Here is a 26,846-nt window from a genome sequence, read left to right on the forward strand (position 1 = left end):
AACAAAGGAACAAACAAAACAGAAACAGACATAGATACAAAATACAAACTGGTGGTTGCCAGAGGGGAGGTAGGTGGGTGTTGGATGAAATAGGTGAAGGGGATTAAGAGACACAAACTTCCAGTTATAAAATAAATGAGTCATTGGGATGTAATATACAGCATAGGGAGTATAGTCAATAATACTGTAACAATTTTGTATGGTGACAAATGGTTACTGGATGTGTGGTGATCATTTTGCAACGTACTTGATTGTCAGAGCATTATGTTGCACACCTGAAACTGACATAATTTGTACATCAAGTATACTTCAATTAAAAATAAACAAATAAAATAACAATAATAAACCCATTATGTGTTATCTTCATTTCCTGAGCCTGCCATAACAAACTGCCACTAAGGTGGTGTTTTAAAACAACAGAAAAGTATTCTCTCACAGTTGAGGAGGCCGGAAGTCTGAAATTAAAGTATTTCCGGGGCAGTTCCTTCTGGAGGGCTCTGAGGGAGAATCTGTTCCATGCCTTTCTCCTATCTGCTGGTGGCTGTGGGCAGTCCTTGGCATTCCCTGGCTCATAGATGCATCACTCCAATCTTTTTGTCTTCACGTGGCATTCTCCCTGTGTGTCTGTGTTTGTGTGCCTCGGTTCTCCTTCTCCTTTCTCTTATAAGGGCACCAGTCACTGGATTTAGGGTCCACTCTAAATCCAAGATGATTGCATCTTGAGATGCTTAACTTAATTATATTTCAGAAACCCTATTTCCAAGTAAGGTCGAATTCACAGGGTCTGGAAGTTAGGATTTGGACATATGTTTTTTTGGGGTACATAGTTTCACCTACTACATACGTTAACATAGGTAACACATTTTAACATGAAAAAGAGAAATATTGTCCAAATGAAAATTTAGCGATAAGGATCACATTGCTTTACATTTGTGTGAATCTCTTTAATATCTAGATTCATACAAGAAGCTGGGTGCTCGTCTGCTTTTACATTCGATATGTTGTATGTTGTTTTGGTTGAGATGTATGATGGAAATCCAACCTCCAGTAGATAATCTCAGATCCTCTGAAGGGGTTTCAAAGTCTCCCAAAGGTCTTTGGGGCACACTTTGAGAACCACTGCTGTAAAGTACATACTTTAAAGTATATGCAAAGTGGAATTTCTAGGCCATATATGTATCTTCCACTTTATTAGATAATGCCACATTGTTTTCCAAAGCCGTTGGGCCAATTTACATTTCCACCAGCGATGTATGAGGGATCTTGTTGTCCTATTTGCTCGCCAACATCTGGTATTGTTGTATTTTTAAAAATTTGTCTATCTGCCTCTCTGGTGGTGTGTACTGTATTGCATTATGGTCTTAATCTTATTCATTCATTCATTCTTTGTTTGTATTGCCACTTGATGCATGAAGAAATGGAGGTTTAAAAGAGCAATGTTTCTTGCCAAGAGTCAAGAGTTAGAAAATAGAACCCAAGCTTTCTACTTTGAAATTCATTCTTCTTTCCACTCACAGACACACACAAAAAACTACTTCTTTTTCTGGCCTAGCGTTACCAAAAGTGGGTTCAGCTGCTTGCCACTCGAAGGCCAATAATCGAGAGGCAAGATTGGTTGGAAAGGAAAGTTTGCTTTATTTCAGAGGCCGGCAACCTCCGAAGATCAACTCTCCACTGACAATCAATCAGTGGGCAAGACCTTTTAAAGGGGAGTTTCAGGTGTGTATAGGTGGAGGGAGGGGGCTACATGCAGAAACAGCACAGTCACCTCTGACAGTTGTCCTGCAATTAGTCATGCAGTGGTCTGACCAGTGTCACCTCGATTGTTTTAAGTACAGTTAGTCTTCAGTTCCAGGGTCAGTTTGTTCCCATTTCTTTGAGGCCAGTTCTCGGAATTGTGGTAGCTTATGTCATGGCTACAGTCTGGTCATCATGTAGTTAATTTCTTCCACCTGGTGGGGATTTCATTATCTACAAGACAGCTGCTCAAAGGATATGGCTCAGAATATTATCTATAGCCCTTGAGAAGGAACGAAATGTCCTTGACATTGTTTAATGACTATTGCTGTTTTGTCTTGTTTGACGGTTTTCTTTTGCTTCTGCAGTTTTTCACTTCTTGATTAAATTTATTCTTTGACTAAAGTTTTTCTACAGACAAAAGGCAGGCTGAGGACATGGCACTATTGGGGCGGTTAGGGCATGGGGTTGTCTGTCCTGGGAAGGCCCCATAGGGTCCTGCTCTGTTTCACTTGGTCTCAGGAAGGTGCAATCTCCCCCAAATCTCATCTCCTGGGGGCTCCTTTCCCCCTGCAGAGGCTTTGGGCACCTGAGGCCATTAAAGGTCCTTCATCACCCCCCTCATCAAACGCCTCCACCTCCCCACCCGGCCTTCCCACCACCCTCTGACTTCCCTGCCTGGCTCTTACATACATGCTTACTGTATGATGCTTCCTGTATGACAACCACTCTTCTAGGGTTTTTTTCAAATAGTGAAGCCTTGTAGTAACCCTCTGGGTTAGGTACTATTACTTTTCTCATTTTTCAAATTCAAAGATTGAAGTAGAGAGGTTAAGCAGCTGGTCTAAGGTCACACAGCCAGTAACCAGCAGAGTAGGGATTAGAACTACTGCAGTCTGGTGGTCACAGAATTCGCGCTCCTAGCAAAGCTGCTTCCCCCCAAACTTATTATTTACAAGAAAATTCTCTGCAAATTACAAAGCGCTCTACCACCGGTGATTAGCCCTCTAGAGCAATATCGGCTCTTCATCACTCCCTCTGAGCCTCCCTAGCGTTTAGCTCTAGCAGAAACACTCACGGGCCGGCAGCTCCTACCACAGGCCACACCCCTTCTCCTCGCCCCGCCCCGCCCCGTTCACCATGCTGGCCACGCCTCTCGGCCCAGGCGCTGTCGGAGGCCTAGCTGACGCCTTGCTAGCTTCCACGTACACACTCCAACGTCTCTCCCCGCGGCCTGGGGAGAGCACATCCGGGTCGCTGGAGCAGGTGCCTCAAGCCCCGCCTCTTTCCCCAGTCTCTTGTTCCAGCTTCCGGCTATCTCAAGTCTTTTCCGCTTGTTTTCTGCCGTCTTTATCTGCGCTCCCTAGCTCGTTCTGGCGTCTAGGCCCTGGTCCCTCAGCACCCCTACCCTGTAACCAGCGACTCGCTGCGCATCTCGAATCTCTCGGGGCTCGGAGCAACTCTGCGGTGCGTCTTCGCGGTGCCGTTTGGGGTGAGGCCTGCCGCGCGCCGTGAGTCCGTGGAGACGTGAGCTCGCATCTCCCCGCAGCTCGGTTGAGGCCGCCGCCGCCGCTTCGGGATGCCCCGGCTGTGGTCCGCGCAGCGCTGGGCTGCCGTCGCGGGCCGTTGGGGCTGTAGGCTGCTCGCGCTGCTGCTGTTGCTGGTGCCGGGGCCCTGCGGCGCCTCTGAGATCACGTTCGAGCTGCCCGACAATGCCAAGCAGTGTTTCTACGAGGACATCACGCAGGGCACCAAGTGCACTCTCGAGTTCCAGGTACTACGGGCTCAGGCAGTCGCGGGCCCCAGCTCGCGGTTCCAGGGTCGAGACTGTTTTCTCATTCTTTGGCTGATTCAGGAATCACATCTAGGTAGCTGATGCAGGCCATTTGGCTTTCCTGTCCGCAACCTTGCGCATTAGACATTTAAGACCAGATGTTAAGGTATATAAATTCCAGAAATGCTTCCTGTGGCTGTGATTTTTCCGTCTTTTCTCTAATGTCCGTCATTTTGAACTTTCTTCTTTAAGAGTTTCCTTTTAAAAGAAAAATATATTCCTGGTCCATAGTGCCCAACGTCAGTCCGCCGCTGTCTAATCCGCACCTCCACTTTAATCAGATTTCAAGTGCTGCCGGTGTCTAACTCCGTTGCTTTTCAGTTTTTCCGTTGATATTAGGATTATTGGTTAATGTGGTTCCTGTCGTTGGAAGAGCTCTATTCCAGACCAGAAGACCATCTGCCAAAGGATTTGTAGAAGGAATTGCTGTGATAAATGAGAGGCCCCTTTTCATTTGAGGGATTATATAAAAAGTGCCTATTTAACAAAACGTAGTTTCTTAAATTGGTTAGAACGGTCTTTACTGTTTCTATTTTTGTTGGTAGACTTAACGTGTTTGAACAGCTGTTGAGTACTAGGTGCTGGTGATAGAGAAGTGAACAAAATAGATAGGGTCGCTGCCATCATTCTTGATTCCCTACCCATCCTACAGTTCTTTTCTTAATCAGTACCTGTTCATTCATCAGAATTGTGCTTTAAGAGCAGAGAATAGGTGATATACGGTCTGGTCATTGGAATCTGGGAAGGCTTCCTTTAGGAAGTGATTTGATGCTGAACTGTAAAAGATGAGTTGTAAATGCTTTGGGGAGGGGGAAGAGGGAATGGCCTTTGCAAGGTCACTGTGGTAACAGTGACTGGGAATTTGAAGAACACAGAGAGGTCCACTATAGCGAGGAATAAGGAGCCAGAAGAAGGGAGGTCAGCAGGGGCCAGACCATGTAGTGCCCAGCTGGCCAGGTAAAGGATTTTTGTTTTTCCTAAGAGTATGAGAAGCTATCATAGGGTTGTAAGCAGTGTAGTGACAAGTTCTGAGTATTCTTGGTAGCTGTACGGATGTTAACTTGTGCAGGTAGAGAAGGTATTATGGAGTGTTGCCAAGTAGATGTAGAAGACTGATTAGGAGGCTATTGTAGTGGTCCAGGCTGAGACTAGGGTGGTAACACTGGGGAAGGAGAAAAGTGAAAGGATGGGAGATACTTTTTAGGTAAAAGCAACAGAACTTGGTGATGATTTGGCTACAGTGAGGGAGGGAGGGAGGCCAAGGATGACTTTTAGGCTTGCTTAACTTCATGGGTTAGGACCAGGAGACAGAAAAGATGATAGCAAGAATTGTAATATAAAGTGTCAGTGAAAATTTTATTTGTTTGAATTTAACAAACATTTCTTGACTTCTACGTGCAGATGCTGTGCTTGTTGGTGAGAGTACTAGTATACTACTCTTGCGGGCTAAAAAGTTAGCGTTTATTATGTGGCAGACAGTATAGCAAGCATTTCAGGTGTATTACTTAATTCTCAGGACAACTTGATATGAGATGGGTTTATTAGAGAGTTTTTATTATTTTTTTACTGATGAAGAAACTGAGGCTTCGGTAAGTTGAGACCCAGGGTTACAAAATGTAACAGGTAGCAGAATCAGTATGCAGTTCCAGGTTAAGTTCTTTTTTTTTAAACATCTTTATAGGAGTATAATTGCTTTACAATGGTGTGTTAGTTGATGCTTTATAACAAAGTGAATCAGCTATACGTGTACATGTATCCCCATATCTCTTCCCTCTTGCGTCTTCCTCCCTCCCACCCAGGTTAAGCTCTTAACCACTTCATTTTACTACCTCCCAAAGACAAATAAGGCTGAACTTGACCTCAGGGACCTTATGTATACACATAGTCATGTAATGTTAAATGCAATAATGAAAGTACCCACTAGATATAGTGCTGGCTGACGACGGAGGATCATCAGGGGAAATTTAGCTGAGGGTCTGATGTATGAGCTGAGTCTAGAGGGATAAATAGAAGTTACTCTACAGGGTGGCAGAGGGGGGAGGGACTGCCTCACCAGATATGTTATGTTTGTGAGACTTAATTCCAGCAAGCCTGAAAATTAACCTGAGTCGGCCCTGAAAATACTGAATCACAGTGTTGCTTTGTAACTGTGGGTCTGAGGGCTTTAGGGGGGAGGTTTGTGCCAGTTTGACAGCATTGTTCATTGATGACAGTGAGATTGATGATTTGTACCTGGTCTCAGTGAGACCCCCAGAGAGTCTGCTACTGAGAATAGTTATACGGCAAAAATATGCTTATGTGGAAAAGCAAAATATAAAAAAACCCAGTCAAGACTCTACTTTGGGCTCACTGATTCCAAGGTGTTCTTGCACACTTGGGTGGTTCCTGATCTGAGAGGGTATATTTCTGGCCACATCCCTCACAGAGGGAGAACAAAGGAGCCCATACCTGATCTCTTCTGTCCTCCTGCTGTGAGACAGCTTTTGGCTGTGATGTTTTATATTGTATTCTCTCCCTCTCATAAACTGTAGATTTATAAGCGTAGTCATTTGGGGTCCTGTGATTCTTCTTCAGCAAACAAACCCCGTGTAATTTGTCACTATTAGTGCAGATGTAGAGCAGAGACTTGTTCAGAGAATTTCTGGCATTCTGGTATTTTTGGAACATAGAGTGAGAAAGGGTATAAAAGGTGCTGAGACTTCCTTGAGGAAGTACAGGGGTGTGGTATGCTGTTGTTAACAGGTTTGGATTTTTCTGTAGGCCACAGGAATTATCAAAAGGTTTTGAGACATGTGGGGAGGGAGGTGTTACTGTCATCTAGTGGTTAGAGACTGGAGATGCTGCTAAGTACGCTACAGTGCGCAGGGCAACACAGCCCCCTGAAAGAAAGACTTACCCAGCCCCAGATAATCTAATAACTGAGGTTAAGAAACCCTGGATTAGAGGGAGGAGAGATTGGATTATGGGAAGACCTTTTAGGAAATTGAGCCAATAGTCCCCATCTGGATTGTGGATTGGGAATGGAAGAGATGGGGTGAATTTGAGAGAGGCAATAATATCGAGAGGTTTCTGTGACTAACTGGACAGGTAGACACATAATTTGAGATGATCCCCAGTTTCTTTCTTATGTGACCAGATAGGTTTTAAGGGTGATTTTTATCTAAAGTAAGATTATTTGTTTTAAAGTTTGATAGAAGAAAGTGGCATGATGATCAGTTCTGGTTCTATATTTTTGTTTGTATGTATGTTTTGATTATTCTAAGTACTATGGTTAAGTATGAATAATTGGGTATATAAAATGAAGTCATTATTTTAACTAGAAGAAAGGTTGTCGACTTTTGGTGGGGAGGGGTAAATGCCCAATTGATAAGACACTGTTTTTATGTCAAACGTTATATCTGTATGTTAATATTTGCGTATTCTACGGTTTCCTCAGTGCCTAGTTATATTTCATTTAATTATCAAAATGATCTTTTAACATAGTTCAGTTATTTATCTTATCTCTTTAGTGACAAAAGGTCATATAAATAATCAATCTTCTCTGAAGTCCAAAGTTTGATCTCTGTGTTCCACAAATGTAGAATGTCAATATTATGCTAACCCAGAGGGTTCAAGCTTGAAAATATATCTCATGGTGGTTGGAAACCCCCAAACCCAATGTCTCTTCCTCATTACCTCAGGTGGATACAGGCACCCTATGTTTCTTCTCCTGTCTCCTCTCCCTCTTTTTCCCAGTCAGTGTTTTCTCATATAAGGAGTTTTTTCTCCTCTTTAATCCTTTTCCTTCTTCCTCTCTTATGCTTGCCAAGTAACCTCAGGAAAAATGTCTGCCTCTTCTCTTCATTTGTATAACTCAGATGGCTCAAATTGTAACTGATTAAGCATAAGCCTTTGAAAATAGCTCCAAAATCCTCTTCAGAAGCTTTTCACCTACCCCTGGCTTTCCTTTTGTATGCTTTGCCTTAAACACAGACTGTGCAGAGGAACAAAACATTTATTTGCCTTCATGTTGTTCTGTTTTGGTTTTGCTTTAATCACAGGGGTTAAAATAATGTAGTTTAATCATTTATGTTTCTCTTGGAAACAAGTTTGTAAATAATTATATACTCTTGGAACAGGCCACAAGTCTATTCTGCTCAAAATGTAATTCAAAACAAAGTATGTATCAAATTCCATATAACTGACCTATAAAAGAACTTAAGAAACACAGCCTGTTTGTAATTTGGCAGTAAAATGAGCTTAAGTTCTCTAAAAGAAGTATGCATGGGGTGTTAGGCTAAGGACTGACCTACTTAAGTGCTTCACTGTACTATCTGAGAGTGCTTGGATGGTGCTAGTAGGAAACTAGATGAAAAAATTTGAGGAAGGAAAATATTACATGGTAGTAAGCTTAAGGGTCAAGAGTATGAATTTGGCATTCAGCCTCTTACTAGGTGAAAAATCTTGGGTAGCTTACTTATTTTAACTCAGTTTGTCAAATTGAGGGAAAAATACTGTCTTGTAGGGTTGTTGGGAGAATTAAGTGATGTAAGAGGCCTCTAGTAACTAGAACAGTTGTCTGGATTGTTGGTTAGTTCCCTCTCTTCTGTCATGAGGAAATTTGTTCAGTTTCTGTAAAGCTTTAGTTGAACTGAGATCTGCCTCCCAAGTTCCATCCACTGGTAGAAATCAAGAAATGGGGCTTCCCTGGTGGTGCAGTGGTTGAGAGTCCGCCTGCCGATGCAGGGGACACGGGTTCATGCCCCGGTCTGGGAAGATCCCACATGCCGCGGAGAGGCTAGGCCTGTGAGCCATGGCCACTGAGCCTGTGCGTCCGGAGCCTGTGCTCCGCAACAGGAGAGCCCACAACAGTGAGAGGCCCGTGTACCGCAAAGAAAAAAAAAAAAAGAAGAAGAAATGTAAAATTGCCTGTGATGGTAAAAAAAACCTTATAGCCATTTCAACAGGAAACCTGGTTGATTTCTCAAACTTCTTAGTTGCAGTGATCTCTTCATTTTTTGTTTGTTTTTTTCTCTTTTGTAGGTGATTACTGGTGGTCACTATGATGTAGATTGTCGATTAGAAGATCCTGATGGTAATGTGTTATACAAAGAGATGAAGAAACAGTATGATAGTTTTACCTTCACAGCCTCCAAAAATGGGACATACAAATTTTGCTTCAGCAATGAATTTTCTACTTTCACACATAAAACCGTGTATTTTGATTTTCAAGTTGGAGAAGACCCACCTTTGTTTCCTAGTGAGAACCGAGTCAGTGCTCTTACCCAGGTAATGAAAAGTCAGTAACACAACACTGATATGTTTAGAGGGAAAAAAAGCATAATTTAATATCCATTAACTCATTGATGGAATACAGAATTTTGTGACTTTAACACAACCTTTAAGAAGTATCTTAACTCTTACAGTAGATTAGGCATTTCACAGAGAACTTCAGACTTTTTTAGTGAAGAAGAGTGTTAAAGGATTTTATGAAAAGAAAATAGACATTAAAATAGGGGGATCACTTAGGTAGAAACATCAATGGCAAAGAAAGCTTAAAAGTCTAAACAGTACTCTAGCATTATGAAGCATTTTCTATAATTCATGGAGGAATGTTGCTACCATAACTTAGCAGGTTGGTATAACTGGAAGCAAAAATGATGCTTTAATTTATATATATATATATATACTTTTATACCAGTATTTAGTGTTACTCAAACTGCTGTTACAGTAACTTTTGCTGTAACTGAAGATAAACTAGTAAAGATTAATAGTAAGTCATCTAACAAAAATAGTTAAGGTAACTAAATTGGATTTTATTTTGAAGAATAGCTTAATGAGGGAAAGATAGCAAAAGAAATTTAGAGTCAGTGAACAAATACTGCTCAGGTGATGAGAAGAGCTGTTTTATTTCTAGTTCAGATACATTTTGAGCTTAGAGTATGTCTAAAAGGTAGTTTGGTATTCAAAGGAATTATTTATCACCTTTTTGTTAAAACCTTAAATTGGATTTCATTGTTTCCAGGTTCCAGGTAGTCTCTTGGTCAAAATCATGTAGTGATAGAGGCAGTTTTTAAGAATGTGTAAGAGCCTTAATTCATAAACCTATTGTAAGCATTAATAAGATGTGTTCAAATGTTCTTATTTTTAGAAATGTTCTCTTTATTTTAGCATTATGTGTGAACAGCACTTTGTAAAAAGATTTTTCTTTGGGGCCATTGTTTATAACTTAACCTTCATAAGTTTTAATTTGTAAAATAAGATAGTTTGCTTTAAAAACGTAAGCAGGGACTTCCCTGGTGGTCCAGTGGGTAAGACTCCACGCTCCCAATGCAGAGGGCCCGGGTTCAATCCCTGGTCAGGGAACTAGATCCCATATGCATGCCATAACTAAGAGTTTGCATGCCGCAACTGAGGAGCCCTCATGCCGCAACTTAGAAGTCCGCATGCCGCAACTAAAAAAGATCCCACATGTCACAACGAGCATCACACGTGCCACAACTGAGACCTGGTGTAGGCAAGATAGATAGGTAGATAAAAACCTACATAGATAAACGCTTTTAGGACCGCTTAACCTCCTTTATTTGTATCACATTTTATTCTATTCTTTTTTTTTAATTGTTGTGTTAATTTCTGCTGTACAACGGAGTGAATCAGCTGTATGTGTGTGTGTGTGTATATATATATATATATATATATATATATATATATATATATATATATATTCCTCCTCTTGGACCTCCCTCCCATACCCCTCATCCCGTCTAGGTCATCACAGAACACCAAGCTGAGCTCCCTGTGCTATACCACAGGTTCCCACTAGCTATCTGTTTTACACGTGGTAGTGTATTTATGTCGAACCTAATCTCCCAGTTCATCCCTCCTAACCCCCCCAGCCATGTCCACATGTCTGTTCTCTATGTCTGCATCTCTATTCCTGCCCTAGAAATAGGTTCATCTGTACGATTTTTCTAGATTCCACATATATGCGTGGAATATATCGATTAATATACGATATTTATTTTTCTCTTTCTGACTGACTTCATTCTGTATGACAGACTCCAGGGCCATCCAAATCTACAGATGGTCCAATTTCGTTCCTTTTTATGGCCGAGTAATATTCCATTATATATATGTACCACATCTTCTTTATCCATTCATCTTGTCAGTGGACATTTAGGTTGTTTCCGTGACCTGGCTGTTGTAAATAGTGCTGCAGTGAACATTGGAGTACATGTGTGTCTTTTTGAGTTATGGTTTTCCAGGGTATATGCCCAGTAGTGGGATTGCTGGGTCATATGGTAGTTCTATTTTTAGCTTTATAAGGAACCTCCATACTGTTCTGCATAGTGGCTGTATCAGTTTACATTCCCACCAGCAGTGTAAGAGGGTTCCCTTTTCTCCACACCCTCTCCAACATTTATTGTCTGTAGATTTTTTGATGATGCCCATTCTGACCAGTGTGAGGTGATACCTCATTGTAGTTTTGATTTGCATTTCTCTAATGATTAGTGATGTTGAGCATCCTTTCATGTGTTTGTTGGCCATCTGTATATCTTCTTTGGAGAAATGTCTGTTTAGTTCTTCTGCCCATTTTTGGATTGGGTTGTTTGTTTTTTGATATTGAGCTGCATGAGCTGCTTGTATATTTTGGAGATTAATCCTTTGTCAGTTGCTTCGTTGGCAAATATTTTTTCCCATTCTGAGGGTTGTCTTTTGGTCTTGTTTATGGTTTCCTTTGCTGTGCAAAAGCTTAAGTTTCATTAGGTCCCATTTGTTTATTTTTGGTTTTATTTCCATTTCTCTAGATGGTGGGTCAAAAAGGATATTGCTGTGATTTATGTCATAGAGTGTTCTGCCTATGTTTTCCTCTAAGAGTTTTATAGTGTCTGGCCTTACGTTTAGCTCTTTAATCCATTTTGAGTTTATTTTTGTGTTTGGTGTTAGGAAGTGTTCTAATTTCATTCTTTTACATGTAGCTGTCCAGTTTTCCCAGCACCACTTATTGAACAGGCTGTCTTTTCTCCATTGTATATCCTTGCCTCCTTTATCAAAGATAAGGTAACCATATGTGCATGGGTTTATCTCTGGGATTTCTATCCTGTTCCGTTGCTCTATATTTCTGTCTTGATTACCGTAGCTTTATAGTATAGTTTGAAGTCAGGGAGCCTGATTCCTCCAGCTCCATTTTCCTTTCTCAAGATTGCTTTGGCTGTCCGGGGTCTTTTGTGTTTCCATGCAAATTGTGAAATTTTTTGTTCTAGTTCTATGAAAAATGCCATTGGTAGTTTGATAGGGATTGCATTGAACCTGTAGATTGCTTTAGGTAATATAGTCATTTTCACAGTATTGATTCTTCCAATCCAAGAACATGGTATATCTCTCCACCTGTTTGTATCGCCTTTAATTTCTTTCATCAGTGTCTTATAGTTTTCTGCATACAGGTCTTTTGTCTCCTTAGGTAGGTTTATTCCTAGGTATTTTATTCTTTTTGTTGCAGTGGTAAATGGGAGTGTTTCCTTAATTTCTCTTTCAGATTTTTCGTCATTAGTGTATAAGAATGCAAGAGATTTCTTTGCGTTAATTTTGTATGTTGCTACTTTACCAAATTCATTGATTAGCTTTAGTAGTTTTCTGGTATCATCTTTAGGATTCTCTGTGTATAGTATCATGTCATCTGCAAACAGTGACAGTTTCACTTTTTTTCTGATTTCGATTCCTTTTATTTCTTTTTCTTCTCTGATTGCTGTGGCTAAAACTTCCAAAACTATACTGAATAATGGTGGTGAGATTGGGCAACCTTGTCTTGTTCCTGATCTTAGAGGAAATGGTTTCAGTTTTTAACATTGAGAACGATGTTGGCTGTGGGTTTATCATATATGGCCTTTATTACGTTGAGGTAGGTTCCCTCACTTTCTGGAGAGTTTGTATCATAAATGGGTGTTGAATTTTGTTGAAAACTTTCTGTGCGTCTATTGAGGTTATCATATGGTTTTTATTCTTCAGTTTGTTAATATGGTGTATCACATTGATTGATTTGTGTATACTGAAGAATCCTTGTGTTTCTGGGATAAACCCCACTTGATCATGGTGTATGATCCTTTTAATGTGCTGTTGGATTCTGTTTGCTAGTATGTTGTTGAGGATTTTTACATCTATGTTCATCAGTGATATCGGCCTGTAGCTTTCTTTTTTTGTGACATCTTTGTCTGGTTTTGGTATCAGGGTGATGGTGGCCTTGTAGAATGAGTTTGGGAGTGTTCCTCCCTCTGCTGTATTTTGGAAGAGTTTTAGAAGGATAGGTGTTAGCTTTTCTCTAAATGTTTGATAGAATTCACCTGTGAAGCCATCTGGTCCTGGGCTTTTGTTTGTTGGAAGATTTTTATTCACAGTTTAAATTTCAGTGCTTGTGATTGGTCTGTTCATATTTTCTGTTTCTTCCTGGTTCAGTCTTGGGAGGTTGTATTTTTCTAAGAATTTGTCCATTTCTTTCAGGCTGTCCATTTTATTGGCATATAGTTGCTTGTAGTAGTCTCTCATGATCCTTTGTGTTTCTGCAGAGTCAGTTGTTACTTCTCCTTTTTTCATTTCTCATTCTGTTGATTTGAGCCTTCTCCCTTTTTTTCTTGATGAGTCTGGCTAATGGTTTATCAATTTTGTTTATCTTCTCAGAGAACCAGCTTTTAGTTTTGTTGATCTTTGCTATCATTTCCTTCATTTCTGTTTCATTTATTTCTGATCTGATCTTTATGAGTTCTTTCCTTCTGCTCACTTTGGGGTTTTTTTGTTCTTCTTTCTCTAATTGCTTTAGGTGCAAGGTTAGGTTGTTTATTCGAGATGTTTCCTGTTTCTTAAGGTAGGATTGTATTGCTATAAACTTCCCTCTTAGAACTACTTTTGCTGCATCCCATAGGTTTTGGGTCATCGTGTCTCCATTGTCATTTGTTTCTAGGTATTTTTTTATTTCCTCTTTAATTTCTTCAGTGATCACTTGGTTATTAAGTAGTGTATTGTTTAGCCTCCATGTGTTTGTATTTTTTACAGATTTTTTCCTGTAATTGATATCTAGTCTCATAGCGTTGTGGTTGGAAAAGATACTTGATACGATTTCAATTTTCTTAAATTTACCAAGGCCTGATTTGTGACCCAAGATATGATCTATCCTGGAGAATATTCCATGAGCACTTAGAAGAAAGTATATTCTGTCATTTTTGGATGGAATGTCCTATAAATGTCAATTATGTCCGTCTGGTCTAATGTTTCATTTAAAGCTGTGTTTCCTTGTTTATTTTCATTTTGGATGATCTGTCCATTGGTGAAAGTGGGGTGTAAAGTCCCCTACTATTATTGTAGTAGTGCCAGTAATTTGTAGTTACTGTCAATTTGTAGTTACTGACAATTTCCCCTTTTATGGCTGTTAGCATTTGCCTTATGTATTGAGGTGCTCCTATGTTGGGTGCATAAATGTTTACAGTTGTTATATCTTCTTGGATTGATCCCTTGATTGTTACGTAGTCTCCTTCTTTGTCTCTTGTAATAGTCTTTATTTTAAAGTCTATTTTGTCTGATATGAGAATTGCTAGTTCAACTTTCTTTTGATTTCCATTTGCATGGAATATCTTTTTCCATCCCCTCAGTTTCAGTCTGTATGTGTCCCTAGGTCTGAAGTGGGTCTCTTGTAGACAGCATATATACGGGTTTTGTTTTTATGTCCATTCAGCCAGTCTGTGCCTTTTGGTTGGGGCATTTAATCCATTTACATATAAGGTAATTATCAAGATGTATGTTCCTATTGTCATTTTCTTGATTGTTTTGGGTTTGTTTTTGTAGGTCTTTTCCTTCTCTTTTGTTTCCTGCCTAGAGAACTTCCTTTAGCATTTGTTGTAAAGCTGGTTTGGTGGTGGTGAATTCTCTTAACTTTTGCTTGTCTGTAAAGGTTTTAATTTCTCATGTCAATCTGAATGAGGTTCTTGCTGGGTAGAGTAATCTTGGTTTTAGGTTTTTCCCTTTCATCACTTTAAGTATGTCCTGCCACTCCCTTCTGGCTTGCAGAGTTTATACTGAAAGATCAGCCGTTAATCTTATGGGGATTCCCTTATATGTTATTTGTTGCTTTTCCCTTGCTTCTTTTAATAATTTTTCTTTGTATTTAATTTTCGTTAGTTGGATTAATATGTGTTTTGGCGTGTTTCTCCTTGGATTTATCCTGTGTGGGACTCTCTGTGCTTCCTGGACTTATTTGACTATTTCCTTTCCAATGTTAGGGAAGTTTTCAACTGTAATCCCTTCAAATATTTTCTCAGACTCTTTCTTCTTCTCTTCTTCTTCTGGGACCCCTATAATTCGAACGTTGGTGTGTTTAATGTTATCCCAGAGGCCTCTGAGACTGTCCTCAATTATTTTCATTCTTTTTTCTTTATTCTGCTCTGTGGCAGTTACTTCCACTATTTTATCTTCCAGGTCACTTATCCATCCTTCTGCCTCAGTTATTTTGCTATTGATTCCTTCTAGAATATTTTTAATTTCATTTAATGTGTTCTTCATCATTGTTTGCTTGCTCTTTAGTTCTTCTAGGTCCTCATTAAACGTTTCTTGTGTTTTCTCCATTCTGTTGCCAAGATTTTGGATCATCTTTACTATCATTACTCTGAATTCTTTTTCAGGTAGACTGCCTATTTCCTCCTCATTTGTTTGGTCTGGTGGGTTTTTACCTTGCTCCTTCATGTGCTATGTATTTCTCTGTCTTCTCGTTTTGTTTAACTTACTGTGTTTGGTGTCTCCTTTTCACAGGCTGCAGGTCCATAGTTCCCATTATTTTTGGTGTCTGCCCACAGCGGGTGAGATTGGTTCAGTGGCTTGTGTAGACTTCCTGGTGGAGGGGAGTGGTGCGTGTGCTCTGGTGGGTGGGGCTGGATCTTTTGGTAGCAGGGCTGTGTCCAATGGTATGTTTTGGTATGTGTCTGTGTCTGTGAACTTAGTATGACTTTAGGCAGCTTCTCTGCTAATGGGTGGCATTGTGTTCCTGTCTTGATAGTTGTTTGGCATGGGGTGTCCAACATTGGAGCCTGCTGGCCGTTGCGGGGAGCTGGGTCCTAGAGTTGAGACGATCATCTCTGGGAGAGCTCTTGCCGATTGGCATTACGTGTGGCTAGGAGGTCTCTGGTGGTCCAGTGTCCTGGACTCGGCTCTCCCAACTCGGAGGCTCAGGTCTGACAGCCGGCCAGAGCACCAAGACCCTGGCAGCCACACAGCTCGGAAGAAAAGGAAGAGAGAAAAACCTAGCAGGTAGAACCTCAAACCAAATGGTAAAAGCAAACCTAAATAGACAAATTCACACAAAGAAGCATACACATACACCCTCACAAAAAGAGAAAAAAAGGAATAAAAGTAAAATTAAATTTAAAACATTAATAAAAATAAATAAAAGGAAGAGAGCGGCCAAACCAATAAACAGATCCAGCAGTGATAACAAGCACTAAAACTAAGATAAAGATAAAACCAAAACAAATCAGACACAGAAAGCAAACCCCAAGTCTACAGTTGCTCCCAAAGTCCACCGCCTCAATTTTGAGAACATTCATTGTCTATTCAGGCATTCCACAGATGCAGCATGCATCAAGTTGATTGTGGCATTTAATCTGCTGCTCCTGAGGCTGCATGGAGAAATTTCCCTTTCTCTTCTTTGTTCTCACAGCTCCTGGGGCTCAGCTTTAGTTTTGGCCCCGCCTCTGTGTGTAGGTTGCCCTCTGGTGTCTGTTCCCACCCAGACAGGACGGGGTTAAAGTAGCAGCTGATTAGGGCTGTCTTTCTCACTCAGGCTGGGGAGAGGAAGGGGTATGGTAGTCATAATTGGTTTGCAGGGCAAGCCTGCAGCGGCAGAGGCCAGTGTAACATTGCAGCTGCCTGAGGCAGGCTGTGTGTTCTCCCAGGGAAGTTGTCCCTGGATCACAGGACCCTGGCAGTGGCAGGCTGCACAGCCTCCCAAGAGGGGAGGTGTGGATAGTGACCTTTGCTCGCACACAGGCTTCTTGGTGGCTGCAGCAGCACCCTTAGCGTCTCATGCCTATCTCTGGGGTCCAAGCTGATAGCCACGGTTCACACCCATCTCTGAAGCTCGTTTAGGCAGCACTCTGAATCCCCTCTCCTCGCATACCTCAAAACAATGGTCTCTTGCCTCTCTGGCAGGTCCAGACCTTTTCCCGGACTCCCTCCCGGCTAGCTGTGGCGCACTAGTCCCCTTCAGGCTGTGTTCACGCAGCCAACCCCAGTCCTCTCCCTGGGATCCGACCTCCAAAGCCTGAACCTTAGCTCCCAGCCACCACCCGCCCCGGTGGGTGAGCAGACAAGCCTCTTGGGCTGGTGAGTGCTGGTCGGCACCGATCTTCTGTGCGGGAATCTCTGCGCTTTGCCCTTTGCACCCCTGTTGCTGCGCTCTCCTCCGTGGCTCCGAAGCTTCCCCCCGTACTGTCCCCACCAGTGAAGGGGCTTCCTAGTGTGTGGAAACTTTTCCTCCTTCACAGCTCCCTCCCAGAGGTGCAGGTCCCATCCCTACTCTTTTGTCTCTGTTTTTTCTTTTTTCTTTTGCCCTACCCAGGTACGTGGGGAGTTTCTTGTCTTTTGGGAAGTCTGAGGTCTTCTGCAGGCATTCAGTAGGTGTTCTGTAGGAGTTGTTCCACATGTAGATGTATTTTTGATGTATTTGTGGGGAGGAAGGTGATCTCCGTGTCTTACTCCTCTGCCATATTGTAGGTCTCCTCATTCCAAGATCTTTTTGTTCCTTACCTCACCAGGATACTGGGCACCGATGTCAACATACTTAACATCTAATTCCACTGTTAAAGCAGCAAAGAAAACACTGTTTCTTCTGGGGAGTCTGTAGCACAGGACAGAAGAGCTGCTGCAGGCCCAGCGCGGGTGGCAGTGAGGGACGCCAGTCTTCATCTCTCATACTTTTTAAATGAACTTTTAATGAAATATTTTTATAACTATTCCTTTCATACTTACTTTGGTAGAACTTTATTAAGTGTTTAAATTATTTTCTAATGTCTATTATTAAAATTACAACAAACAAAAATTGAAATAAAAAACTAATACATGGTTTGTGATGTAAAATAAGTATAATAAAGCATATATTTCATCACCAGGATTAAGTTTTCAGCAGTAGAAAAACATTAAACTGGTATACAACAAAAAAAATTACTCTTAACCTATCTCAAAGCAGATAGTGTAATTTAGAAAAAGCTATGGTGTCATCAGATGAAGGCCTACAAACTCATTACACAGTGAAAGTGAAACTTATGTCCTGTTGAGAACGTATATATTAGTTTTGTTGACTGGCACGAGGAAGACTTATTTAGCAAAGTGGTAAACGTGAAAAAAAAATTCCTACTCTGACCTATCACTTTTCAGTTTCAGCTGCTTTTAAGATAGTTGAAATAACTTTGACTAACAATCTACTTTTATGCCATATTTCGTTTGTTTTTGTATATATTTGGACTTTGATTCATATAATTATAATTGGTCAAATTTACTGACCTGCCATTCCCTTCCTCCTAATTCTTCCTCTTTAAGAAACCTGGCCTTGAAACTCGGTAGCTAGCAACCTTAACTGCTTAGTATTTCTCCTACTGTTAGCTTCATGTTCCATCTGCCACCTTAACAGATGCCACAGTTGGGACGTTCCAGTTTGGGGCAATAGCTGCTTCATGGGATCTCTAGCCTTACCAGCCATCCTAGTGAGAATGCGTAGAAGCGTTGCTTTGCCAGGACCATTGACACGAATGAGTGAATGAATGAGTGCCAGTTTAGTAGAATGTTAGTCAGATGAGGAATTGCGATCAAATGAAAAGAAAAGATGAATATGCTAGATGGATTGTACAGAAAGTATTAAAACATACTAACTGAAAATCTTTCTCTTTAGATGGAATCTGCCTGTGTTTCAATTCACGAAGCTCTGAAATCTGTCATTGACTATCAGACTCATTTCCGTTTGAGAGAGGCCCAAGGCCGAAGCCGAGCTGAGGATCTAAATACAAGAGTGGCCTATTGGTCAGTAGGAGAAGCCCTCATTCTTCTGGTGGTTAGCATAGGGCAGGTATTTCTTCTGAAAAGCTTTTTCTCAGATAAAAGAACCACGACAACTCGTGTTGGATCGTAACTACGTTTTGAGAATTGATCCACCATTGCCGCTGTAATATTGCTGTCCTCTAATTAATTTTAGGTACCGAAGAACTTAATATTGGCAACATTTTTAGAATCTTACTCATACACTTGTTGTGGAGGGATGTACGATGCATTCCCCAAGCTGTGGAAAGGACACCTTTTTTTATTTGTAAAGGTAGAAAAACTTTGGGACTTATTTTGGGCTATTCATAAATATTCAGCACAATGATCTACTCTTTTCTTGGTTGTTTCTATCTGCTCTTCGCACACTAAAGTATTTTGATTTGGTATTTTGGTTCCTTTTAGCCATTTAAAAATACTTTTCTTGTAAGTAGTGGAGATTTTTAAAACCTTCAATTTAATGTCTACATGTGTTGTGGAGGAAGAAAATTACCTTTCAGTTGTTTATAGGAAATAAAGTTTTGTTTTTAAGAAAACCAGTTGTGATTAGCTATAGCCCAAGCCCTATTCTGCACTGTTTAATTTTATGAGGAAAAAAATCTACCATAGAAATGTTAGTTAGTTAATATTGATATAATTTTAAATTGATACATCATGGTTTAATTTATTTCTCAGTAGCTTGGAAAATATCGTGTTTATTGTTTGGGTTTATTCTATGATCTGTAACCAGATATGTTATTTTTTTTCATAAAGACATTTTTACCACACAGAAAATAGTATGTTTCAATAACATAATAGAGTTTACACAGGCCTTAAAAGTCAGACTGTTGTAACAGGTAGAATAATTACAGAATAATTTAAGACACTACAATGGGGGGCAAATGAAATGAGAAGACTCTTAGTGAGTTATCTGCACATATTACATTTTCAGTGCTTTTACAAAGAAAAAAGGTGATCTGTTTCATTGTAAACATTTGAATTGGCTAGTTCTTGCTCTTATGTGGCTTTAATGTCTGAGTCACTCCCAGCTTAAATTGAGAGTTGTAACATAGTATTATAAAAGTGCCATACATTTTATTCTAATGGGTGTGATGCACTGAGAAGTTAGTTACTTTGGTTTTTTTCTTTCTTTCTTTCTTTTTTGGTTTTTTTGTCTTGCACATGTAATTTGTACAATCTCTGGTTAACAGCCCTAAGATGATTTTAAAAATTTAGAATGCCGTGTATGTGTTTCTTATTTGATAATCTTCATTGATTGTACTGCATTTAACGAGTATTAGTGCATTTTCTGTAGACTATAGGGTTTAGACTGTGTTTGTGTTTTATAACTTGCATACATTGAGCTGATTGAAATAAGATTCCAAGTATTCTAGAATGGAATACAAGATGATGCAGAATTGGGTTTAAAGCTTTTATGCTGTTAAAAAAAAAAAAATTGCAACTGCTTTTTGCCATGCTTCTATCCCCCACCTAAAAGTGATGAGTGCTGAACGTGACTGTCATATTGTTAGGACTTTGATATGTGGTACCACAGAATACTGATTGGATAGCAATTCTAGTCACTTACCACTACTGACTAGAAGTTAACTCTTAATTCTAAGCTGTCTTAAGATGCATATACACTGCTGCATGTAAGAGCAAAATGAATTCAGGTTGTCCTGCTTGCTAATTTCAAGTGCTACAGTGTAGCAAGGGATGAACATATTTTCAGACTTTTAATTCTAAAATTTTTGAAGACCAAATAGCTACTCCTTCAACAATATATACCAGTGGATTAAGAACTGAAGTTTAAGATTCTGCAGATTTATCTATTGGGGTTCTTGTATTGGAGTTGTCCTGTAGCTTTTTAAGTGTCCCTCTAGATTTGCAAATTTTAAACACTAATGTTAAAGTGATAAACATGGGAGTATGTTAAATGTCCTTTTCTGGTTGCCTGTCTGCTCTGTTGTATTCAGATAGTTACACCATAATTCAGCAGAGCTGGGTATCATAAGTGTGCCGAGTTTGGCATAGATAATGCAGTTATTTAATCTGTGCCTATCAAAACTTCATGATATTTAAAGATTATCACCACAGATAAGTTGTGGTGAAACTATTGAGATATATTAAAAATTTTTTAAATCACCACTGTTACCTGTTGTAGAAAATAGTACTGACTTAGTCTAGTCTGTTTGTAACTGGTTAAAGTTTGATGGCTTGCCTATACTCAACTAGGTATGTATATTAAAATTAGAAAATACATATCTACCTAGACATGAATGTTAAGTAAGAACTTTTTTCTTCCTTCCCCTATATAATTTGTAGCTCATCTTTTTTCTTTAATCCTTTCATAACTTGTTGCAACAGTTTGAATTCCCCAAATATTTATGTTTGGACATATGGCTCAGAATACATATTTAAACATCATTAGCTGTATATATTTTTAAAGTAGAATAAATAATGGAAAGGGACTTGATATATAAGTTTATACTAAAATTCCAACTGTGTGAAGATACATTTTAAGATATTACTTTGCTAATAATCTAAATATTCATTTTTTATTAAAGAAACAAATGGTTTGGGGTTCACAGCTTTCATCCTGGCTTGATGATAATCAACTTTGAAAACACAGTGGACTGGAAAGCAATTTTATTCTTTGAAAGATTTCATTTAAATCTCTGTACTATCCATTTTTGCTTCAGTTTGTAAATGTGTAACATTTATGGTTAAATAGGACAAAGCAGACCCTATGACTATTGTTTTCAAGAATTAAACAAATTGATATATAAATTATTCAAAGGGGGTTTTCATTTACTTTTGAAAAGAAAAATTTCTCTAAATTAAAAATGTTGGTTCTGCAGGATTGCACCAATCAATTCTTGTAGAATAAAAAAATATTTCAACAAACTGACTTCACTTATTTCTGTCAAGATTTAAATCTTTTTGAAGCTCCTTATCAGCTTGCAGCTTGGAGTATAGTTTTGTAGCAAGAGAGTGATAATTTACTTGATATTTCATTGGAACATCTCAGGGACTGACCAAGAAAGAAAGTTAAAGAAGAGAAATACAACCTGTAAACACCTCACTTTTAACCTTACTTTTCCTTTTCTTACTGAAAGTTTTGGTGAAAGGAAGTTAAGCCTTCAATTCCCTAAAAAGCTCTTAGTTTTTAGGTAAATTAACCTTTGGTTGTATAATGCCAAGTTTTCTGAACTTTGTTCCCCATTATAATGTTATGGGGGACGTTCTGATTCCTAGGCACAAGTACAAAAGTAGCAGAGAAATAATAATATATTGGGCTGGCCAAAAAGTTCGTTCGGTTTTAAGTAAAAAGACATTTTTCATTTTCACCAGGAACTAAATTGAGCAACGTATTCATTCACCAAATGAAATTTTTGGCCAACCCAATGGGTTAACACTTATTGAATGCTTTCCTTGTGCCAGCTGCTGTGATAAGTCTTTTGCTTGTATTGACACGTTTCATCTTTGCAATAATCCTATGAAGTAAGGATACTATTCCCATTTTACAGATGAGGAAAGGGAGGCCTAGAGAGGTTAAGAAACCTGCCTATATCACAGTTAGTAATTAACAAAATCTGGAATATGAACCATGGCAGTCTGGCTCCAGACCCCCCTTTCTCAACCACTATGCAGTAATTATCTACAAACACCACTTAAGGATAGATCTCCAAAGGTTTAGCAGTCTTGATTTCAGTATACCTCAGTAGCAGTTCAGGGGCTTCCCTGGTGGCGCAGTGGTTAAGAATCCACCTCCCACATGCCGCAGAGCAACTAAGCCCGTGAGCCACAACTACTAAGCTCAGGTGCCTAGGGCCTGTGCTCCGCAACAAGACACCGCAATGAGAAGCCCGCGCACTGCAATGAAGACCTAACACAACCAAAAATAAATAAATAAAAATTTTTAATTAAAAAAATAGCTGTTCAGTGCTTTGGCTTTGGAGTCATAGTCAAGTTCAGATCATGGTCGGTGACCTCACACAAATGATTTTGTTAACTCGGCATTTCTGTTTCTTCATTTATTACTAAGGTAATATCCACTATAATGAGAATATAATGAGATGTTCATAAAACACTTAGGGTCAGTGCCTATCATATACAAGCCCTTAATAAATAATAGCTATATTTTTGTCATTGGTCCAATTTAATCACTTGATCTTTCTTTAGTTCTTAAAGTTCTTACTGTAGCCTCAACTCATATGGGCTCTTAAATAGTATGTAACAAATATGAAAGTCTATCATGTACATAATAGACTGCTAGAAGTTTCAAAAATGAGTAAGATAATCTGACCTCCAGGAACATAATTGTCGGGGGAGACAGGATAGCTATGTAAGAAACTAATGTTAAGCAAGTCATGAAGCAGAATGGACTTGAAGGTTCTAAGACCTTTATAGGATGCTAGAGGAGGGAGAAAATATATAGATCAAAAGACTTGTTCCCTAAGGAATTTCACTTTGTCCTCTCCAGGTGTGGGGAGTGGTGCATAGTTGTCTAGCTAGGCCAGCAATTGAGTGAATTAATCCCTAATTCAGGGGTGTGGACTCCTCGGTACAGATCAAAAAACATGTTCTTTAACTTTGTTACTAGTAAAGGTGATCTTTGATCTGAATAACTTCATCTCAGTTGTTTCCAAATTCTGGAGGAAAATATAGGGATGTTATCCCTAAACCACCAAATGTGCTATTTTTCAGTCTGCGTTTCTCCATTTTATCCATAAGATAGCATCATTAGGATGATTATATTCCTTGCTGAAATCAACATATATTAGGCCTGGCATAATCTGTTTCTAGTGCTGGTAATTACTAGTGACTGCTACTACCTTACAAAGAGAAGACAACGCAAGAATTTGAGAAATAATGGTTCGAAGAGTAAAATCTGCCAATAATGCACCATCTGCTTTGATGTATTTCAGTTTTTCCATAGATAAATCTATATATTTTTAAAGAATTGTTATTGTTTATAACAAATTTGTAAACTTTTAAAAATTGTGAAATTTGTGATAATACAGAAGAGGGTATTAAACATGTACAATTTAAAGAGATAAAATTATAAAGCACATACTCATAATAACCAATGCTCAGGTTAAGAAATGCAATATTGTCAGCACCATAAAAGGCTCTATGTATCCTTTCCTGATCACATCTCTCAATTTCTTCCCTAGAGATAACCAATGTTCTGCTTGTAATGAAAATAATTTTTCTTTTTCTTTTTACCAGTTATGTATATTAGTTCTTCTCAAATTACTTTAAAAAAAATTTCCGGGCTTCCCTGGTGGCGCAGTGGTTGAGAGTCTGCCTGCCGATGCAGAGGGCACGGGTTCGTGCCCCGGTCCGGGAAGATCCCACATGCCGCGGAGCGGCTGGGCCCTTGAGCCATGGCCGCTGAGCCTGTGCGTCCGGAGCCTGTGCTCCGCAACGGGAGAGGCCACAACAGTGAGAGGCCCGCGTACCGCAAAAAAAAAAAAAAAAAAAAAAAAATTTCCAAGTAATCACAAACTCATAATTTTGTAAATACAAAATCTTGTGCTTGAATGTTTTGGTAATAGCAAATTGCTATCAGCCTTTCCAAATGCTTACTTTCTATGCATGCTTACTCTCACTTTATGTGCTTCTCTCTTCATCAGCCACTGACAGTTCAGTATGGTTGTTGGACCATACTTTGAATAGTACTGATGTTTATGTTCCTGAAAAACGTCTAAGAAAATCAGGCAAAAGTAAACCTGAATAAATAAAGTTTAATGGAATATTCTATTTAATGAATTAGTTATTACACGTATTCTTTTGTGACTTTGTTTTGCTGTCATCCATGTTGATGCATATGGCTATAGTTTTCATTACTGCATAGTAGTCCATCATATAAATATACCAAAGTTATGTGTCTTTTCTACTATGGTGGCATTTGGATTGTTCCAGGTTTTTTGCTGTTATAAACAAAGCCACTATGAACATTTTTGTATATTATGTCTTGTTGCACATATGTATCATCCCTTGAGAGTACATCTAGGAGTGGAATTGTTTGCTGATAGAGTACGTATATCTTCATCTTTACTAGGTGACACCTGACTTTTCTAAAGCAATTGTATCAATCAGTGCTTTCACCAGTAACAATGGGAAGTTCCAAATTCGTGTTGTCAGACTTTAAAACTTCAGAAAATCTCATGAGTTTGTAATGTCGTAAAAGCAACACTTAAGAATTTGAGAAATAATGGTTCACAGAATTAAATCCACCCGTAATTCCATTATGCATTTTGATGTGTTTCAGTTATTTTTGTAGATATATGTGTATATTTTTAAAGAAAATGCTATTATACCTCATTGCTGCTTACTTTGCTTTTCTATGAGGTTAATTTTTTTTTCCTCACAGGTTTATCTACCACTTGGATTTCCTCTTTTGTGAAGTCCTTGTTCACATTTTTTGCCCATTTAAAAAATAATTGGATGCTTTGGTTAAAAGGATTCCTTTATATATTCAGGAGATTAATCCTTTGGTTATAACTATTTCAAATATCTTCTCACAATTTGTGTTTATCTTTCTGCTCCTAGTGAAATATCAGTCTTTTCCCATATTGTTGGTGTTTTGTGTATTGTTAAGGAAATACTTTTCTATCCTGAGGTCATGAATATCTTCTCCTGTACTATGTTCTAAATATGTATGATTTTGTCTTCTACTTGAATTGAGTTTTGTATATGGGATAAGGTAGGTGTCCATGTTCCCCCCCCCCCCTTAAAAACTCATCTTTCTCTGTTGATTTGCCATGCCAAGTCTTTCACCTATTAAATGCCCATATTTACCTGAGTCTGTTTCTGGGCCCTCTGTTTTATTCCATTGATCAGTTTGTTCATACACCAGTAACATATTATCTTAATTACTAAAGCTTTTAAAATTCTTAATATTGGTAAAACAAGTGTTTATACCTTGTTCTTCAAGATTTTGGCTGTCATCCGTCCTTTGTATTTTTATACAAAGTTTAGAGTTAGCACAAGTTTCAACAAAGCAAAATAAATCTGTTAGGATTTTGATTGGAATTGTGTTTAGTGTGTGAACAATTTCCTCTTTATAATAGTGCATTTTCCATTGAATGAACCCATCTTTCCATTGCTGTGGTCTTCCTTAAATCTTTTGATAAAGTTTTCTAATTTTCTTCATAGAAGTATTCTGTATATTTTTGTTAAATTAATCTTTTTAAAAATTTATTTATTTATTTTTGGTTGTGTTGGGTCTTCATTGCTGTGCACGGGCTTTCTCTAGTTGTGGCGAGTGGGGGCTGCTCTTCGTTGTAGTACACGGGCCTCTCATTGCAATGGCTTCTGTTGCAGAGCACAGGCTCTAGGTGCGCGGGCTACAGTAGTTGTGGCTCGTGAGCTCAATAGTTGTGGCTTGGAGGCTCTAGAGCGCAGGCTCAGTAGTTGTGGCACACGGGCTTAGTTTCTCCACGGCATGTGAGATCTTCCCGGACCAGGGCTTGAATCTGTGTCCCCTGCACTGGCAGGCAGATTCTTAACCACTGCGCCACCAGGGAAGTCCCATGTTAAATTAATATTGTTTTCTTTATATTTTTGATGCTATTATAATCTTTAAATTTTTTATTTGTTGCTAGTACGTGGAAATACAACTTTTAAATTGATTCTTCTATTCAGCAATTTTGCTAAATTCTCTTGTCAATTACAGTAATTTGTATATTCTTTTGGATTTTCTGTGTATATAGTTGTACCATCTGCAAGTCGGGACAGATTCTTCTTTCTATTCCTCACACCTTTTCTTTCTTTTTCTTGTCTAATTACATTGGCGGGGACCTCCAGTACAGTGCTGAATAGAAGTGGTCATAATAGGCATTCTTGTTTTGTTCCTGTTCTCTAGGAATGCTTTCAAGGTATCCTGTAGACAGTTTACAGTAATTTTACTAAATTTAGAAATTTCCCTTCTATTCTTAGTTTGCTAAGAGTTTTTTTTTATGATCATAAATGATGTTGAATTTTATAAAACAATTTTTTTCTGTATTGAGAAAAATGATTGTTTTGCCTCCTTTATTCTCTTTATTCTTTTTATGTGGTCAAAGAATTGCTTTCCTGCTATTAAACCAACATTTTTCTGAGGTAAAACCAGTCTAGTCATGATGTGATTTGTTTGTTTTTAATAACTGGATTTGGTTTGTTTTAATATTTTTGCTTAATATCAAGATTATATATCCTGATACAGTGAGCTGGAGAGTGGCTTTCTTTTCTTAGTTTCTGGAAC

At 39.0% G+C, this 26,846-nt stretch overlaps 1 protein-coding gene across 1 annotated transcript; it reads left to right on the forward strand.

Annotated features, from left to right (window-relative positions):
* The first annotated feature begins 3,028 nt into the window (after positions 1-3,028).
* On the forward strand, positions 3,029-25,207 carry LOC309960040 (transmembrane emp24 domain-containing protein 7). The gene is made up of 3 exons (XM_082836601.1): positions 3,029-3,511; positions 8,594-8,839; positions 18,471-25,207. Exons 1-3 carry the CDS (start codon positions 3,317-3,319, stop codon positions 18,705-18,707), a joined length of 678 nt encoding a protein of 225 aa, XP_082692727.1. The 5' UTR covers positions 3,029-3,316; the 3' UTR covers positions 18,708-25,207.
* Positions 25,208-26,846: the final 1,639 nt, after the last annotated feature.

Source organism: Leucopleurus acutus (genome assembly GCF_964270905.1).
Source record: "Leucopleurus acutus genome assembly, chromosome: 3".
Classification (NCBI taxonomy): Eukaryota; Metazoa; Chordata; class Mammalia; order Artiodactyla; family Delphinidae; genus Leucopleurus; species Leucopleurus acutus.

Coding starts and splice junctions, on each gene's coding strand:
- LOC309960040 (XM_082836601.1), top strand. CDS start 3,317: ATGCCCCGGCTGTGGTCCGCGCAGCGCTGGGCTGCCGTCGCGGGCCGT. Junction 3,512..8,593: donor AGTGCACTCTCGAGTTCCAG/GTACTACGGGCT, acceptor TCTCTTTTGTAG/GTGATTACTGGTGGTCACTA. Junction 8,840..18,470: donor GAGTCAGTGCTCTTACCCAG/GTAATGAAAAGT, acceptor CTTTCTCTTTAG/ATGGAATCTGCCTGTGTTTC.